The sequence below is a fragment of the Pygocentrus nattereri genome, chromosome 16 (assembly GCF_015220715.1).
Source record: "Pygocentrus nattereri isolate fPygNat1 chromosome 16, fPygNat1.pri, whole genome shotgun sequence".
Lineage (NCBI taxonomy): Eukaryota > Metazoa > Chordata > Actinopteri > Characiformes > Serrasalmidae > Pygocentrus > Pygocentrus nattereri.
In genome coordinates, this window is record NC_051226.1 from 30813100 (window position 1) to 30827893 (window position 14794).

Consider the following 14794-nt stretch of genomic DNA (forward strand, 5'->3'; position numbering starts at 1 on the left):
TATGCATGTTAAACCTCCATCATTACTATGCTTAATAAGATGGCAGTAAAATTTATATGTTAGTGTTGCGCATTTTCTTCCAACCTGCCACTAGATGGCGTGAGAATTATGGCTTAGAACAGTCCATTCATTTATTTACCGAGCTGAGCCCAAAGAGGGTTGTAGGGATGCGTCTTGGCCAACATGTCCACACTCTGAGAGGAATGCTTCTCCAGGAAGATCTTAATGGGTGGCTGTCCATTGGGCATGACTGTAGGCACCCAGGCCAGATGGTTAGTGAGGATCGCTGTGAGAAGAGCTGGAAGAAACCTGGAGATGACCCACAAGCAAGATAATTAATGTAGAGGGACATTCTTTCAAAGCACTGCTGCCTCATGACACCACATAAAACCGTCTACTTCGACCTCCATTCCATCCTTTTGTTTCTGTGAATATTATACTCTACACAGAGTTGGTTTACAAGATAAATGTAAGCTGATAATCTTCTAAAGATGTAGACCTAACATCAGCATCATAAGCATTGCATGTCGTTAGAATAGCTACTCAACTGGTTCTTGGAGGCTTGTTCCATGAGCAAGGCAAGTTCACGCATGAAGTGGCCACAGAGCTGGTTCTTCTCGGTGGCACTGGACATCATGGTGAGCCAGACAGGCTCGGTCACGCGGGGCATGGTGTACAGGTTGCAGATGGTCGTCCTGAGTGCACAGACAGACACAAACAGCAGAGCCTTTGTAAGCAGATGAAACAAAGAGGGCCACAGTTCTGCAGGACTGCCCGCAGCTGGGGAAGACCTTCAGGGCATACTGAGCGTCTGGAAATTCCATGCAGCCTCTGAGGCTGGGCAGCTAGCCAGAGATTAACACTGTAAACTGAACTAATAGCAAGGAATCAAGAAAAAATTGCCACTCTCTAAAGAGACTTGAACACTTGTCTTTGGAGGGAAAATGTGATGAGTGTTTTATATCAATAATTAAAGCTCAAATGTTAAATGTACCCTTCTAAAATGCTGCCAGAAAAGCAATAGCATGCATAAACAAGTTTTTCACGCTCAAGAGTTGTTAAGTTCATGTAAACTGGGATAAGGTGGTCATTATAGAAGAACAGGCTAAAACTGGGCCCACAGAAAAGAAGTGGCTACTGAGCTTCTTCTTTTTAAAAGATGTTCATGCAGATGCAGGGGCAAAAAGCACCGATCTTCACTCTAAATGCTTAAGCATACAGCTGTCTATGTGAGGAACTACTTAAAAAAAAAGAAAAAAAAAAAAAAAGAAAGAAGATCCCCTTTCCATAACTTACTACAGTTCTCAGTACTCAAGTTAGTTTGTAGTGGCCTATAAAAAGCTCTGGTCTCTTTCTGTTTCTGGACAGGACAGATTCGGCCTGGCCAGCAGACAAGTCCTTCAGCAGTGCTAAAATGAATGTTAAGGAGCAATGTGACAAGAGTTAGATAACTGATCTATTGAGTACGTTCTGCATGATGCATATGTAAACAAGGCACAAAGGCAGAAAATGTGCAAGGAAGTGTATAAAACAGTTAAATTGCAGTAGTGAATGAGCAGTTTGCTACTATAACAATAAAGGCTGACTGGGTAACATCTGCAGAACATCTCCAGGTACAGCTGAACTTTTCCATTTTGTGCTACGAACTACCCCCACCCCCCCACCCTTCCCAGACCCAAGTGCGAACATGAAGCCTGCAGGCGAACGTTGAGCCAGGCAAGAGGTGAGAGGTTAAAAATATTTGTTTGTTCGTTCCTCCTGATGGCCTCTTGGATATTATTTACTATTCTGGTCCAGTCCAACACTGTCTGAGGAAGATTGGGTTGCTGTGGCAGTGGGGTTGGGTGGCTGTGGCAGCAGGCCAAAAGAGGCATATGACTGCAGATTTGAGAGGCCTAATCTGCAGCGAGGTCGGGGAGTTGCAATAGCACCTTAACCTGCACTAATGCTCTAGCCTGTTTGTGTGGTGAATTTCTGTTTAATTGAGCTGACTTGGATTTGTTTTCAACTGGCATGTAAGAGTGGTCCAGGTTTTGAGCATTGCTCAGGGGAGGTCTGACAGAAATGCTTACAGGTACAATACATCTTTAATTAAACAAGATCTCTCCAACCCCCATTTCATTTTGCCTTCTTGGTCTAGGCCAAGTCCTACAGCTATGCCATCAAAAATTAAGCGCCAGACAGCTTAGTGCATGTGAGGAAGGATTCCAAAGCTTATGTGAGCATGTCATCTAACAGTTTTTATACTTTTATCATTAATCAGGTGAAAGGTTAAGCTTCTCTCATCCATGCACTCAGGCTTGACTATGTAGTCCAGCATGTAACTATGTAGATCTAGAATAGCCGTTCTTAATAACTCTGTTACATAGTGGGATGTTTCTATTCTGGAGTTTGGCTTGGCACTTCACACTAGTATAGGGGAATTGTGCCCTCTGATCACTGTCCAGCTTACATCACATGAGTGGCTTAAGTGTTCATTAAAACTCTGGAAGGGCTATTGAGCAAGAGGGGGCTAAAAACACCTTGTGATCAGCCCCTCCTCAACATATCAACCAAATCCAGACCACATTCCCAAACAAGTGCACGCAGGGAACTCTTCCTATGCCAAAAGTCAGCGTATGCACTCACTTTTCATACTTCTTTGTCAAAACACTCACTATATGAGCTCTGCACCAAATCTCAAGCCGTAAATTTACCTGAATTCATTGAGACCGTCCACTATGCGACTGTGAGCCAAGACCCTCTGACTGACATCAGCCGACCGTCGGCTCATCTTCATTGCCTTAAAAGAAAAAAAAAAAACAAAAACAAAATAGACTGAGCATGTGTCAGAGAAAGCCACTGATAGCTCAACCACTGATAGTTTAACCAATAAATGTCTATTAACATATGTTAAGCCTGAAGCCTGATTAAATTTCAGCCCACAGTGCCCATGTAACTAGCTCTAATGTAATTATCTCAGGCTCATGTTAAGATAGACAGCTCTATACTGTCAGGAACCACACAAGTAAGACACCCCATGACTCAAACCAGGCTTACCTGTTCAATGGCACTTTTGAGTTTGTTCATGTGGCTCTCAAAGAGAGGAAAATGCGAGAAGAAAAAGTCCTGGAACTTGCTGTTCTCTTCTTCGTTGGATGACAGAAGGAAGATGACGCCAATGGCTATCTTCTTCTTCCTTGCTACACCAAGACTTGGCCCGCCGTTCTCATCAGACATGTTAAAACTCTCTTCCACAGACCTGTACAACACAGAGACACAAAACCACATTAAAGTCTCTGCACAGTCTGTCTTTCATAAAATTACAGCCCGTGCTCGGTCAATTCACATGGGTCTTCATGTTTATCAATTTCCCAGCTGCTCCATCGAGCTCCCAAGGGGTTTTCTCACATGTTGTGAAGAGTCTATTTCAAGGGCCCTTTGTAGTGCTCAAAAACAAAAGGGATATAGCTGTTCTGCTCAGTGCAATTTCCATTCCAGCTAACTAATTACTGGGTAGGCGGAGAACCTTCATTCTAGCTGAAGTTTTATTATCTGTTCAAGCATCAATACTTGTTTTTTAAAACTCAGCAGTTAAGTGATTTGGGAGGAGGAAGGGAGCAGGTAATGTATTTGTGTTCTATTCTATATTGAAAATAAATGTGCCCATTTTCATGTTAACATTATACATAAACATTCGCTTTTGCTGCTAGTCTTTGCTTAAAAACTGGAAATGGTAATTAAACGTAAATATGCTTGAAGTCATATTTCCTGTTAGATAGGAGACTGTTTATTTAAGCAATGTGAGGATAATTTCACACGACCATCTTAAGTGAAACTACAAATAGCTCATTTAAAAGTAGTTTAAGTAGTAGTTTAATAAATAAACTGATTTTTCAGTTGACTGACTTGTCTTTTCTAATATAAAGGGGCAAATCCCATAATATTTTTTCTTTTCTAATACCAAACCAATACCATCTGTGTTTAGCAAGCAAGGTAATCAGCATAACTGATAACGTGCCAACAAGCCGAATGTTACTGTTTGGTTTCCTGGCAACAAAACAGAAGCAACTTCCTCTCCAAGCAAATACAAGCACAAGAGTTCGTCCCTCGAGCTACAGTCATGGTGAAGGATACATTATGTGGACATAACCTTGTGCGAGCTAAAGCAGATATACAGAATGCGTTTCTTGGAGTACAGATTGTACATGAAATTCATACCATCGGGGAAAGACTCCATTCTCCAAGCTTGTGGTCTGGCTGCGTAACCAGCGCCGCTGGTAGCTACTGGCACAACTACTGGTGAGGGAAGAGCCCGGAGATGGGAACGGTGTGATCAGCAGACTGCTCAGAGATGCTGTGGAGGGAGGGAATGGGGGTGGGGGGATGGGGCAAGGAAGGAGCAAGTCAGTGAGTTCACTCATTGAGAACAACGGAAATTCTCATAGCTCACGTCCGCCCTGCACGAGTTCAACTCCCCACAGAACGCTTGACTGCACACCTCAGATATTTAAGATGCACTCACACCACACACACAGGCTTTTAGTGAGGCTTGTTCAGCTATGACAGCAGGCATGTTCACTCCAGACAGGAAATGAGCCCTCCTTTGAATTTATGGCCTTTTCCTTTCAGTTCAAGATTACGGTGCTAAACAAATATGCAATTCATTAGTATACTTATCCCACAAATATATTACATTACAATCCTAGATCTGTTTCACTTACACCGATGGACCACACTTATACAGGGCCTGTTTAGTATTAATTTTTTGTATATATTCTAATAAACTCCCATTTTCGTTTCTCATTGGCCATTTAATTCTTCTCTAAAGATTCAAGTCAATAGGCTGAAGGAAGAATGCAAGATCAGAACCATGGGCCTGGTGATGCTAGGATCTTCTGCTCAATGAAGGAGACCCTAGTGCAATGAGAGAAGTGTCAACAGCAGAATGAATCCAGAAATAGTACTCATCATTTACTAGTATCAATAGGTAGTTTGGGGAACTGCTATATATAATGGCCTACATGTGATCCTGCATAGCATTCCCCAGAATGCAAGATTCCAGGCATGCTTTCCATGCCAGTGCCTAGCTTTCCATTGCACAAGCTTTTCCAAGTCCCAAATGTTTTTTTTTTTTTAAACTTTATAGCACAGCTGGAGATCTGAAGGCTGAAGTCCAGACCAAAACTGTTTGCTTTTTTCCTGTTCTAAGGAACATCAACGAACGTGGACACTTCGGGTCTACACGTCTCCAGTAGTCAATCAAGATCATTTTTTTGTTCGCTGGAAAAACACGTCACATTTACTATCAGTCTCTTGCTTCATTTGTTGTCAGACAAAAATGAGCCGCAATTCCTAGTTCCTACATATGTAAAGGCTGGTATACATTACAGTTAGCTAGAAAATGGTTGTCAATTGCAACATTTTATCTACGCCAATAGGAAAATAAGTAAAGTCTTTAACCATCATCAAATCTGGACCTTGAATCCATTTACCGGTCCAAGATTTTGCAACACAGCTCTAAGAGAAACTGGATTTAAGGTTTAGATTTGAAGACTTCTGGACAATTACTAAACAGTGGTTTGTCTGTCTGTAGATGTATTAACCTAACCGTTCCCGTATTTAATTCATAGTCACACAAGGTCAACAGCAAAAAGTTAGAAAATGTTTCACTTCCACTTTAATATTATTCTAACTGCAATTTATACTGTATATTAGTGGCAGGCCCAAGCGGTTCTTAATTTTAATTTCTGTCAAATAACAATCCATACTTGCACCCACCTGATCGAGCAATCCCGCTGTCTCTCTCGTCGTACAGTCCTCGGCCAGGCATGTCCATGGGATTACTATGGCCTGCAAAAAGGAAGAGAGTGGAGAAGCACTTAAGTGATGGCAGCAAAGCCTTAAAGAACGCAAGCAAAGTGCGTTAGCACCCACCACCACGGCACCTCTGTGTGGTCAATCCACCCTCACTGATACAGTACAGTGCATCATCACAATGCAGCCTACCATACTCAGTAGACATGATGCAGTGTTAATGTGTGAGTGATGCACAGCGTTTGTGCATCTTCTTAGTGTACAGTGCAAAAAGCCCAAGTGAAGGTAGATGTGTAGGTCAAAAATGTTAATGTGAAGAAACAGTGATCAGGAGTGTAGCTCTTTTAATTGACCTATGCTTCATAGCAACTGCTGGGAAAAAAAAAATCTAATCTAAAGCGGAAGAGAACATTTATTGTCCAGTATAGAGTTAACAATTTAGAGTTTTCTTCATTTTAAAAGATATTTAGTAGGTGTGCAAAAGCTCACTGTAAGAAAAAAAGGCATTAAAAATAATAAGAGGATAGCTTTGTTGATTTCAGGTGGAAAAATTCAGGAAGATGCTCTGTACTCTTATTTCGGAAAAACTGAACCCCTGACAAAACGTTCTGCTGGCCACCACGGTACATTCTTAAAAAAGAGGATTCTTCAAGGGTTCTTTAGTAAAAAAAAAAAAAACGGTTTTATAAAAAAAAAAAAAAAAAACGAACACTCAAAAGAACACTTTGCATGACTAAAGGGTTCTTTGCATCATCAATTGCTCAGATTGATGGGGAATGTGCTGTAGATGGTTCTATAGAGAATCTTTTTGAATAGAGTACATGGGCTACATAGCACCAAAAAGGGTTCCACTATTGTTATCGCCAGAAAACCCTTTTTTGTTACTATATAGAACCCTTTTTGCTAAGAGTGTACGCTGTGGGGCTCCCCAGTCTAAGCTGACATGACAGAATTGATTGTTAGGGTTCTCCTCCAAGTGTGTTGAGATGTCCGATGATGCTACACATGGCTTAAAGCAGCACACTTTTTCATCTTTTTTGGCCATAACTTTGGAGACAAGAAAAATGGTCAGAAGGTCAGGAAACTTTGAACTTTTTACAATTACAGTAAACCTTTGATGAGCTAAATCGTCACCCACACATAAAAATAACTTAAAATGACTAACCCACCCTAAATATAATTTTTTTTTACTACAACGGAGCACGCTGCAATTACACATTAGGGTCAGTGGGAATTTTTCCAATGTTCTATAAAGCTTGCAGTTGCTAGATAAACACAATTGTGTGCAGAGCATGTATGGGTCAATTCTGTCAATGTACAAGCTCCAAATAAAGCCTACGAGCCTAAGCGAGGCTTTATGTAACTGACTGAACAGAATCTGAGAGCTGAATTCACTGATCTATGGTGGATTAGAAATGTGACCAACCTGTCGGTGAGGGTGGCAATAAATGTATTTGGGACGCCCACTTAAGCCTTTTGGCAATTCCTCTATTGCATGACTGATGGGCAGGATGGCATGACAGTTAGCCAAGACTTAAGGAGGTCACAGGCAGGAGGGCTATTTTAAGCTATTTATATCCCTGCCACTGGCATCAAGGGCCCCACACTGAGAGATGAAGTGCATAAGTAAGGGAGGAAGAGAGAAAGGGAGGGGAAAACAAAGGGATGCAGGAAGCATGCTTGAGATGACAGTGATGTATAGAGATAAAAAAATTAAAATAAATAAATAAAATGAAGAAAAGAGGTGAAAGTTTGAGGTGGAAGTCTGGCAGGGACCAAACAATGATGCTATCCAACACCATGCACAAGTCACACAGAGCAGCCACATGCTAGCTACACACATTCGTTCAAGCCTATAAAAATACTATGGGTGGGCAATATGACCGTGTGCTTTAAATAAATAAAGATTTAGACCTGTAAATAACAACCACCAGTGTATAGTAACTGCATAAACGTCACAGTAACTGAAAGCTGCTTGAATGTCTGACCATTAAGCAAAATTGAACAATTTTTGTTCCCCTTTTGTTTCTTTTGAGAATGCATTTTTTAAAAATAAGTTGAATTGTTCCTCTCATTTTCCATAGCTTTAAATAGGAAATTCCAGTTTTCAATTCCTGCACAATTAAACTGCTGAGGTGTAAACAAAGTCTATCAGAGTGGTATGACGTGAAACACTTCATAAGAGAAACTCACTCAGGTTTCTTTATAGTGGTGGTGACAGGAAGCAGGGTTTGCAATGTTTACATTGCCGCTGTTGGGACAAAACCTTGTACCTCCATCTTTGTCGTACATCTTACGCACAAATTGAAAATGACGCCTGCCTTTTACACCATGTGCGGCCTAGCTGTAGGAGAGGTGCTCCAGCAACTGGAAGATCACAGGTTCAAATCTCAGGAACGGTATAGCTGGTTGTGCCCTTGGGCTGCCGGTGACACACTGCTGCTAGATTAGTCAGACAGTGATGGTGTATTAAAACAATGTGTCTCAGCCCTTAAGCAGCCCACTCCTAAACGTTTTGTGAAGTAACTTTCTGTAAGATAGCTTTTCACTAAAATGCTTCAAAAATCTGGTTCCCCATCACCTCTGTGAACAATACCTTGGTACGGAGCATTTCTTATCAAGCCACTTGGATTGGCTTTGTTTACATCTTAAATCACTGACTTATGAAAAAATCCCCTTTTAAAATGTGGCACTACTGTTCGTTCTCACACCTCAGACACACTAAACACTAAGATGGATATTGTGCATCGTGAAAACGTCTTTAAGTATTGTGATATCGTCCACCCTTATAGCACAACCACACACACAGCGCCAACCTGAAAAGAAAGAGGCACTCTTGATGAGACGGAGTGGGCCCTGTTCAGAGAAGGCCCGGCGAGGGCTGCAGAGTTGAGAGAAACCTGCAGCAGCAAAATGTCCATAGATAAGAGGAAGGGGTGGGGCAAATGAGAGCGAGAGCGAGAGAGAGAGAGAGAGAGAGAGAGAGAGAGAGACAGACACAGAGAGAGAGACACAGAGAGAGAGAGAGACACAGAGAGAGAGAGAGACACAGAGAGAGAGAGAGACACAGAGAGACAGACAGACACAGAGAGAGAGAGAGAGAGAGACAGAGAGAGAGAGACACAGAGAGAGAGAGAGAGAGAGACACAGAGAGAGAGAGAGAGAGAGAGAGAGAGAGAGAGAGAGAGAGAGAGACACAGAGAGAGAGAGAGAGACACAGAGAGAGAGAGAGAGAGACACAGAGAGAGAGAGAAAGAGAGAGAGACACAGAGAGAGAGAGAAAGAGAGAGAGACACAGAGAGAGAGAGACACAGAGAGAGAGACACAGAGAGAGAGAGAGAGAGACACAGAGAGAGAGAGAGAGAGAGAGAGAGAGAGAGAGAGAGAGAGAGAGAGAGAGAGAGAGAGAGAGAGAGAGAGAGAGAGAGAGAGAGAGAGAGAGAGAGAGAGAGATATCCAGGTTAGTCAAGCAAAAAAAGGAGACGACACACAAGCATACTTCTGAAGTAGTCAGAACAACAAAAGAGCACATTAGTGTTCACTGAAGTAGAGCAATCCCACACAGAACATACAAACAACCGTTTTTACCAGTGCATGATGCTATTCAACTTCTGCTTTCCTTTTTTTGTGTATATGAAAATCAATGGTACTATGCTGTAAGTTCTGTGGGCATGGCACATAAATATTACTTAAGACATGCAGAATGTCAAATTATTTAATAATAAAAAAAACTTCCGAGTTGGCTACATTCTGCACACCTTTAGCAGATGAGTTTCATCTAGCAAAAAAGGGTACAGTAATAAAAGGATACAGACAAATTTACATTGGCAAAAAGAGACGGAGTAAAACAGATCAGCAAAAAGCAATACAATCAAAACAATGTAAGCACAATAATCATTTGAAGCAGAAAGAATGAGAAAGGCGCTGCCATGAGATGTCCGTGCGGACTGATGCATGACGATTAATGCAATAAGGAAGCATCCTATTGCTGACATTATCTAAACTTGTGCTTTAATAATAAAATAATTTTTTTTTAAAAAATTTAAAAAAAGAAGAAAAAAGTTTGCACTCAAATAATAAAACCATGACACAGCATGATCACCCAAACAAAGTTCAAGACACTGTTCATCCACAAACTGAAACTGCAGTTCTGGAAAATGGACATGTGATCTATTTCACGTAAAGCTGACGCCTTGCTTTTCTCACATCACTAAGCCATGGAGAACAAACTTTCATTAGAATGAGTAAAGAGTCATAAGGTCGTCTTGTGTGTCCATGTGTAGTCAGGGATTTACCAATAAGGGCAGCACAATACAGTACAGAGCAAGTCAGGGACCTATATTTAATTAGTGTCCAGTCAAAAGCACCATTAAGTACAGATCATTAATTGTTCATCAGGAATCCCCCCCCCCCCCCCCCCCCCCCAAAAAAAAAGCTTAAAACTACACAGAAACTTCAACAATTAAACTTAATATCAATACTTTCAGTGGCAAGTGTGTTTAACCTTTGCCCTTATTTCTGCTTCCAATCTTTTCAGGAGACGTGCTTTCAGTTTTTCAAAGAAATCTGCAGAGATGTTTTTCCCCACACCTACAAAGTCTTGTTGGTTGCATGATTTAAGTAATTCCAAAACGCATTCAAAAGATGCTGAGGTCTGGACTCACTGTTCCGAGAACACCAGCGGTTCCTTGGTGATCTTTTTTGTGTCTTTCCTTTACTTGGTGACAACTTATCATTACTGACGACATGTTTATCTGATGGTAAGAATTCTTGTAATCTACCTGGTCTTGCATGGTTCTTAGGAGCGTTTTAATCATTTTATGATCTCGACTTTTGGAAACCACTTATTTTCAATTAGATTTTCCACTTGGAAAAAAAAAGTTGTACTAAACAGCTGTTTTGACTGGAAATTACATAAATAAAGGGTGTTCTCTGACTTTTGCACAGCACTGTACACTTTCTGTTAATAGTTACTGTAATATTCTCCTCTAATCACTCAATGTTTTTTTAAACTGTTTTCTGTATTTATCCTGATCACAACTCAGTCCAATAAAAGTACATTATTCTGTTCAAAGTAATGCAGCCTATTCTTTAACAATGCCATATTACTACATTACATACAGATTTATATATATATATATATATATATATATATATATATATATATATATATATATATATAAAAAAATGAGGTGTCTCAATACTTAGCAATGTTAGTTTTTTGAAACATATGATGCAGCCCTAACGAGACAGAGAGAGAGACAGAGACACAGAGAGAATGTGTATATATGGGGAAGGATATGAGCCTTTTCTTCACCCAAAGGGTTTTACTGTGAAACAGTCACAAGATCTTTCTGACCTAATGTGTGGTAAAGATTACCTATGTTCCCCAGGAAGCCGTTGACCACAGTGCTCTGGTCTGGCCTGAGTGTGTTGGAGTCTTGACTGATAAACTCCAAACTGTCTTGCAGCCTGTCAGAAAAAGCAGAGACACATCAGACATGCGAAAGGGCAGGCGTGCAAAGGTGTGCAGCTCTGTGCGTGTATGTGGATATACAAGGTGTTTAGCACTGGGCGACGTGACAGCGTTATCATGATAAATTACATCACAATATGCTTTTCTGAGTACATGGTTGCTACTAGACAGGACACTGATCCGATACCAGGTTTCAGTATAGGGCTGTAATCAGCAGAAAGTGCTGGATCAGATATCGGCATAAACTTAAGAATGATCAAATCCTGTGACAAATTTATCCTGAAATAGCACAAACTCAGAGTGGGAGGGAGACGTTAGCTGTGCATTTCTTTCGGTGTGGTAGTGAAGTAGTTGATATTCTACTTTTAATTGCTCATCTTAAGTGAAGTGCTTTAATTAAAAATAACTCAATTTGAAGTTGAGTACGTTTTAAAGAAAATACCCGATCAGTATCGGTCAATATTCCAGATTTTAATATTAGTATTGGAAAAGATAGTGTCATCTCTAGGGGATACTGCAAGTGCTTCTAGAACAGAGGATCTGAAACTGGGTCAATAGATGCCAACGTAGCAAGTCAACAAGTTTTCATTTTATTAAGTCTGCTTTGGCCACATCTTAAAAAGTGCTATTTAAAAATAGCAAACCTTGATAAAATGTGCCCATCATAACATGTGGCCCTCCTGCAGCAGCTTAACGAGCGTTCTGTAATTTCACATAACATGACTATTGTGTTTGTAGGCCATCGACATCTGCTAAGAAAGACAGCAAATGACAGCTCAGGTAATATATGGCCCTCATTCAATAACTAAAAGTAATGACAAGTGGAGACCAGTGGGAGGAAGGATGATAAAGGGTGGTGAAAGGTGGTCATAAATTAAAAATTTGTGTTTCAAAAATTAATTCTTATTTTAGTGCATTTTTGGAAATTAAATTCAATGAAAAGTAGGACGTTCTGAATCGCCATGCAGAGGATATATGTTTGAAAATAGAAATGTTGTGTGCTCTAGAACACGAACAGCATTAAAACAGATTCATCAACGGCTCCCAAGTGGCTTGGCTGTCTAAAGTTTACCTTGTCACATCATGAATCGTAAAAATGAATGACAAGTATTGTGATATACGTCTCCCAGAATGGGCACCTCTAGGAGCAGAACTTACGTGTTGAGACTGCCATAGACGCTGCTCCCTGTCCGTGCGGTAAACACTTTGCTCAGCATTAGCTGTGGGGGGGATCTGCCAGTGAGACAGAGCGAGAGAACAAAGGTCATCTCTGACTGTTCATGAGTCAGTGGCAGTGTGTGCATTCTGTCAGTCAAATGATAGCTGGTCAATGTGACACTACTCTTATTCCTCCATCAACCCACACATGCCCTGCCCTCCCCTTCCCTCCGCCTGCCTCACCGGATCTGATGGATTTTCAGTGTGGAGCCTTTGTAGCTCATCGCAACAGAGCCAAACATCATCTCCCCCAGCATGTTGGCATCTGAGGAGCAGCGTGGCACACCCTAACAGAAAAAAAGAAAAAGTAATGAAGGTAAATCTCTTCAGAGCAAAATGCTTAGTATTAAGCAGCATATACTGGGGTGGGTGATATGGCGATATTGATCATTATCGTGATAAACTGTGTCACAACACACTTTTCTGAGTATGTTGTGAAGGCATCAGAACTTGAACATGAAAAAATTGTATGGCTCATTACGAAGAGACCATAAACAGGCCTGTTTTATTTGGATTTCGTACAGGAAAGTACATGAAAATAATTGTACATATGATTTTTGTACTCCTGGTATTGATATTTTTGTAATAATCACTCACCCCTTGCATATACACAGCTGCTTTAAAGTTGTAATGCCTCTCTATATTTCAGAGATTAAGTGAGAAATTGAGAAGATCCAAATAATAATTTTTTTTTGCACAAAATATATTTTATTAGTATACATTTTAATAAATGTCTCATGTTTAACACTAGAAATACAACTGGAAATAAACACTGCTGCTGTTCAGTGATGCGATTATTATACAAGAAAATGTGTGGAGCATGCTTGGCAGTGAAACTGCAGCAGTAGGTCAATTACTTTCACTATAGTTGAGCTTCTGTTGAAGTTTTTCACAAATTTTAAGCAAACTTGCAAGTAAAATGCATATTAAGCAGTGTTTCCATCAGCTATGGTTTTGTGCATATTTCTGAAAATGACATGACACACTTGGGGCATCAATGCGAGACAAGAGACTTGCTCAACATGTGTGGCGTATACACTAGAAGAATTAGAACTTTTTTTTTTTAATCTCTTGGTTTTAATGGTCCTCTGTTAGTACATGGCGGAGCCTTAACAGGTCAGAGACACTGGGCAGAGCGGCCCCTTTAATAAGAGCTGAAGTCACTGTCCCACTTCACCACTACCCAGCAAACCCCTGTGAACGCCACTGCGTACATGGACCATTAGCTGAAATTCACTTTTATCGTTAAACCCATTCTTCACCTCATGCAAGCATAAAAGCGAAGAAGAAAAAAAATACAAATAATTAAAAAAAAAAAAAATAAAAAAGAAGTGGAGGAATATACAACATGCAGCCTTTTGAAAAGAGTAAATCAGACATGTTTAGAGAATCACTCAAAGTTAAACTGGTAAGATTATCACTGCATTTTATACCCAGTGAATATCATTCAACCCAGTAACTGCTCCACCCCTACAGTCTGGTCACCTGAAATCTGTTGTGTTCTCTGGGCTCCGATGCACAGGAAGAGCTACTGTCCAGGGAGCTTGAGCTGCCCCCCGTTGGCCTCAGCTGACAGCACTTCCCGAACATTTTAGCCTGCGTCTCGCTGCACGTCTTCTGCGCACACACACACACACACAAAATCACAAACATGAACATCTTAGCATCAAGATACAAATATGTGGTCCCACATGGAAAAATGCATGGTCTTCCCATCCATACACATAATACACAACCTCTAAATAACTCGCTCAAATAAAGAAAACCGTGATTCTATGGGTTGTGTTTACCACTGGAGATCACAAGGTACAACTTTATATTAATTACTTTTCACTCATAGTTCAGCAACACAAGCAGAGAAACGGATTTTAAACTTTGCCAATAATACATTTAAGTTCTATGTTTATAAAAAAGAGAGATTTTGAAACAAATTTGTAGTTCTTTGTATATTCATTATAACTCATCATACATTATGCATAATGCAAGCAAAATATAATTAAATATAAAATAAATAATTATCCTAATGATATAATGATCCTAATAACATTAATAAATATTATATAAAATAATACAATTAAATATTAATAAAATAATAATGATAATATTCATAAATACATTTTTCTGCTCAAAAAGACCTGGTTCAAGTCAGCAATTAATTGCCAGGTTTTGTGCATGGAAAGCAGAGAAAAATCACCAAACTGTGCTGGACACCAGCCCTCCAGGCAGGAACCCTAATGTAAGCCTATGCATGGTGGTTTTGGTATAAATGCCACCTCTACATGTGAGCCTTGGCATGAAAAAGTT

The 14794-nt window shown here is 40.3% G+C and overlaps 1 protein-coding gene across 3 annotated transcripts in view; it reads right to left on the minus strand.

Annotated features, from left to right (window-relative positions):
* fnip1 (folliculin interacting protein 1) overlaps window positions 1–14794 on the minus strand; it is a 34688-nt gene that overhangs the window by 5251 nt on the left and 14643 nt on the right. For 2 of the 3 annotated variants that reach the window (XM_017705279.2, XM_017705280.2), the window contains exons 3-13: window positions 13976–14107; window positions 12674–12777; window positions 12431–12505; window positions 11177–11268; window positions 8613–8696; window positions 5761–5832; window positions 4201–4336; window positions 3040–3241; window positions 2697–2782; window positions 549–695; window positions 140–309 (exon numbers count right to left, since the gene is read on the minus strand). In XM_017705279.2, the coding sequence (XP_017560768.1) occupies window positions 140–309; window positions 549–695; window positions 2697–2782; window positions 3040–3241; window positions 4201–4336; window positions 5761–5832; window positions 8613–8696; window positions 11177–11268; window positions 12431–12505; window positions 12674–12777; window positions 13976–14107 (1300 nt within the window). The remainder of the gene's footprint in view (window positions 1–139; window positions 310–548; window positions 696–2696; window positions 2783–3039; window positions 3242–4200; window positions 4337–5760; window positions 5833–8612; window positions 8697–11176; window positions 11269–12430; window positions 12506–12673; window positions 12778–13975; window positions 14108–14794) is intronic. The other variant, XM_017705282.2, reaches the window with a different exon arrangement.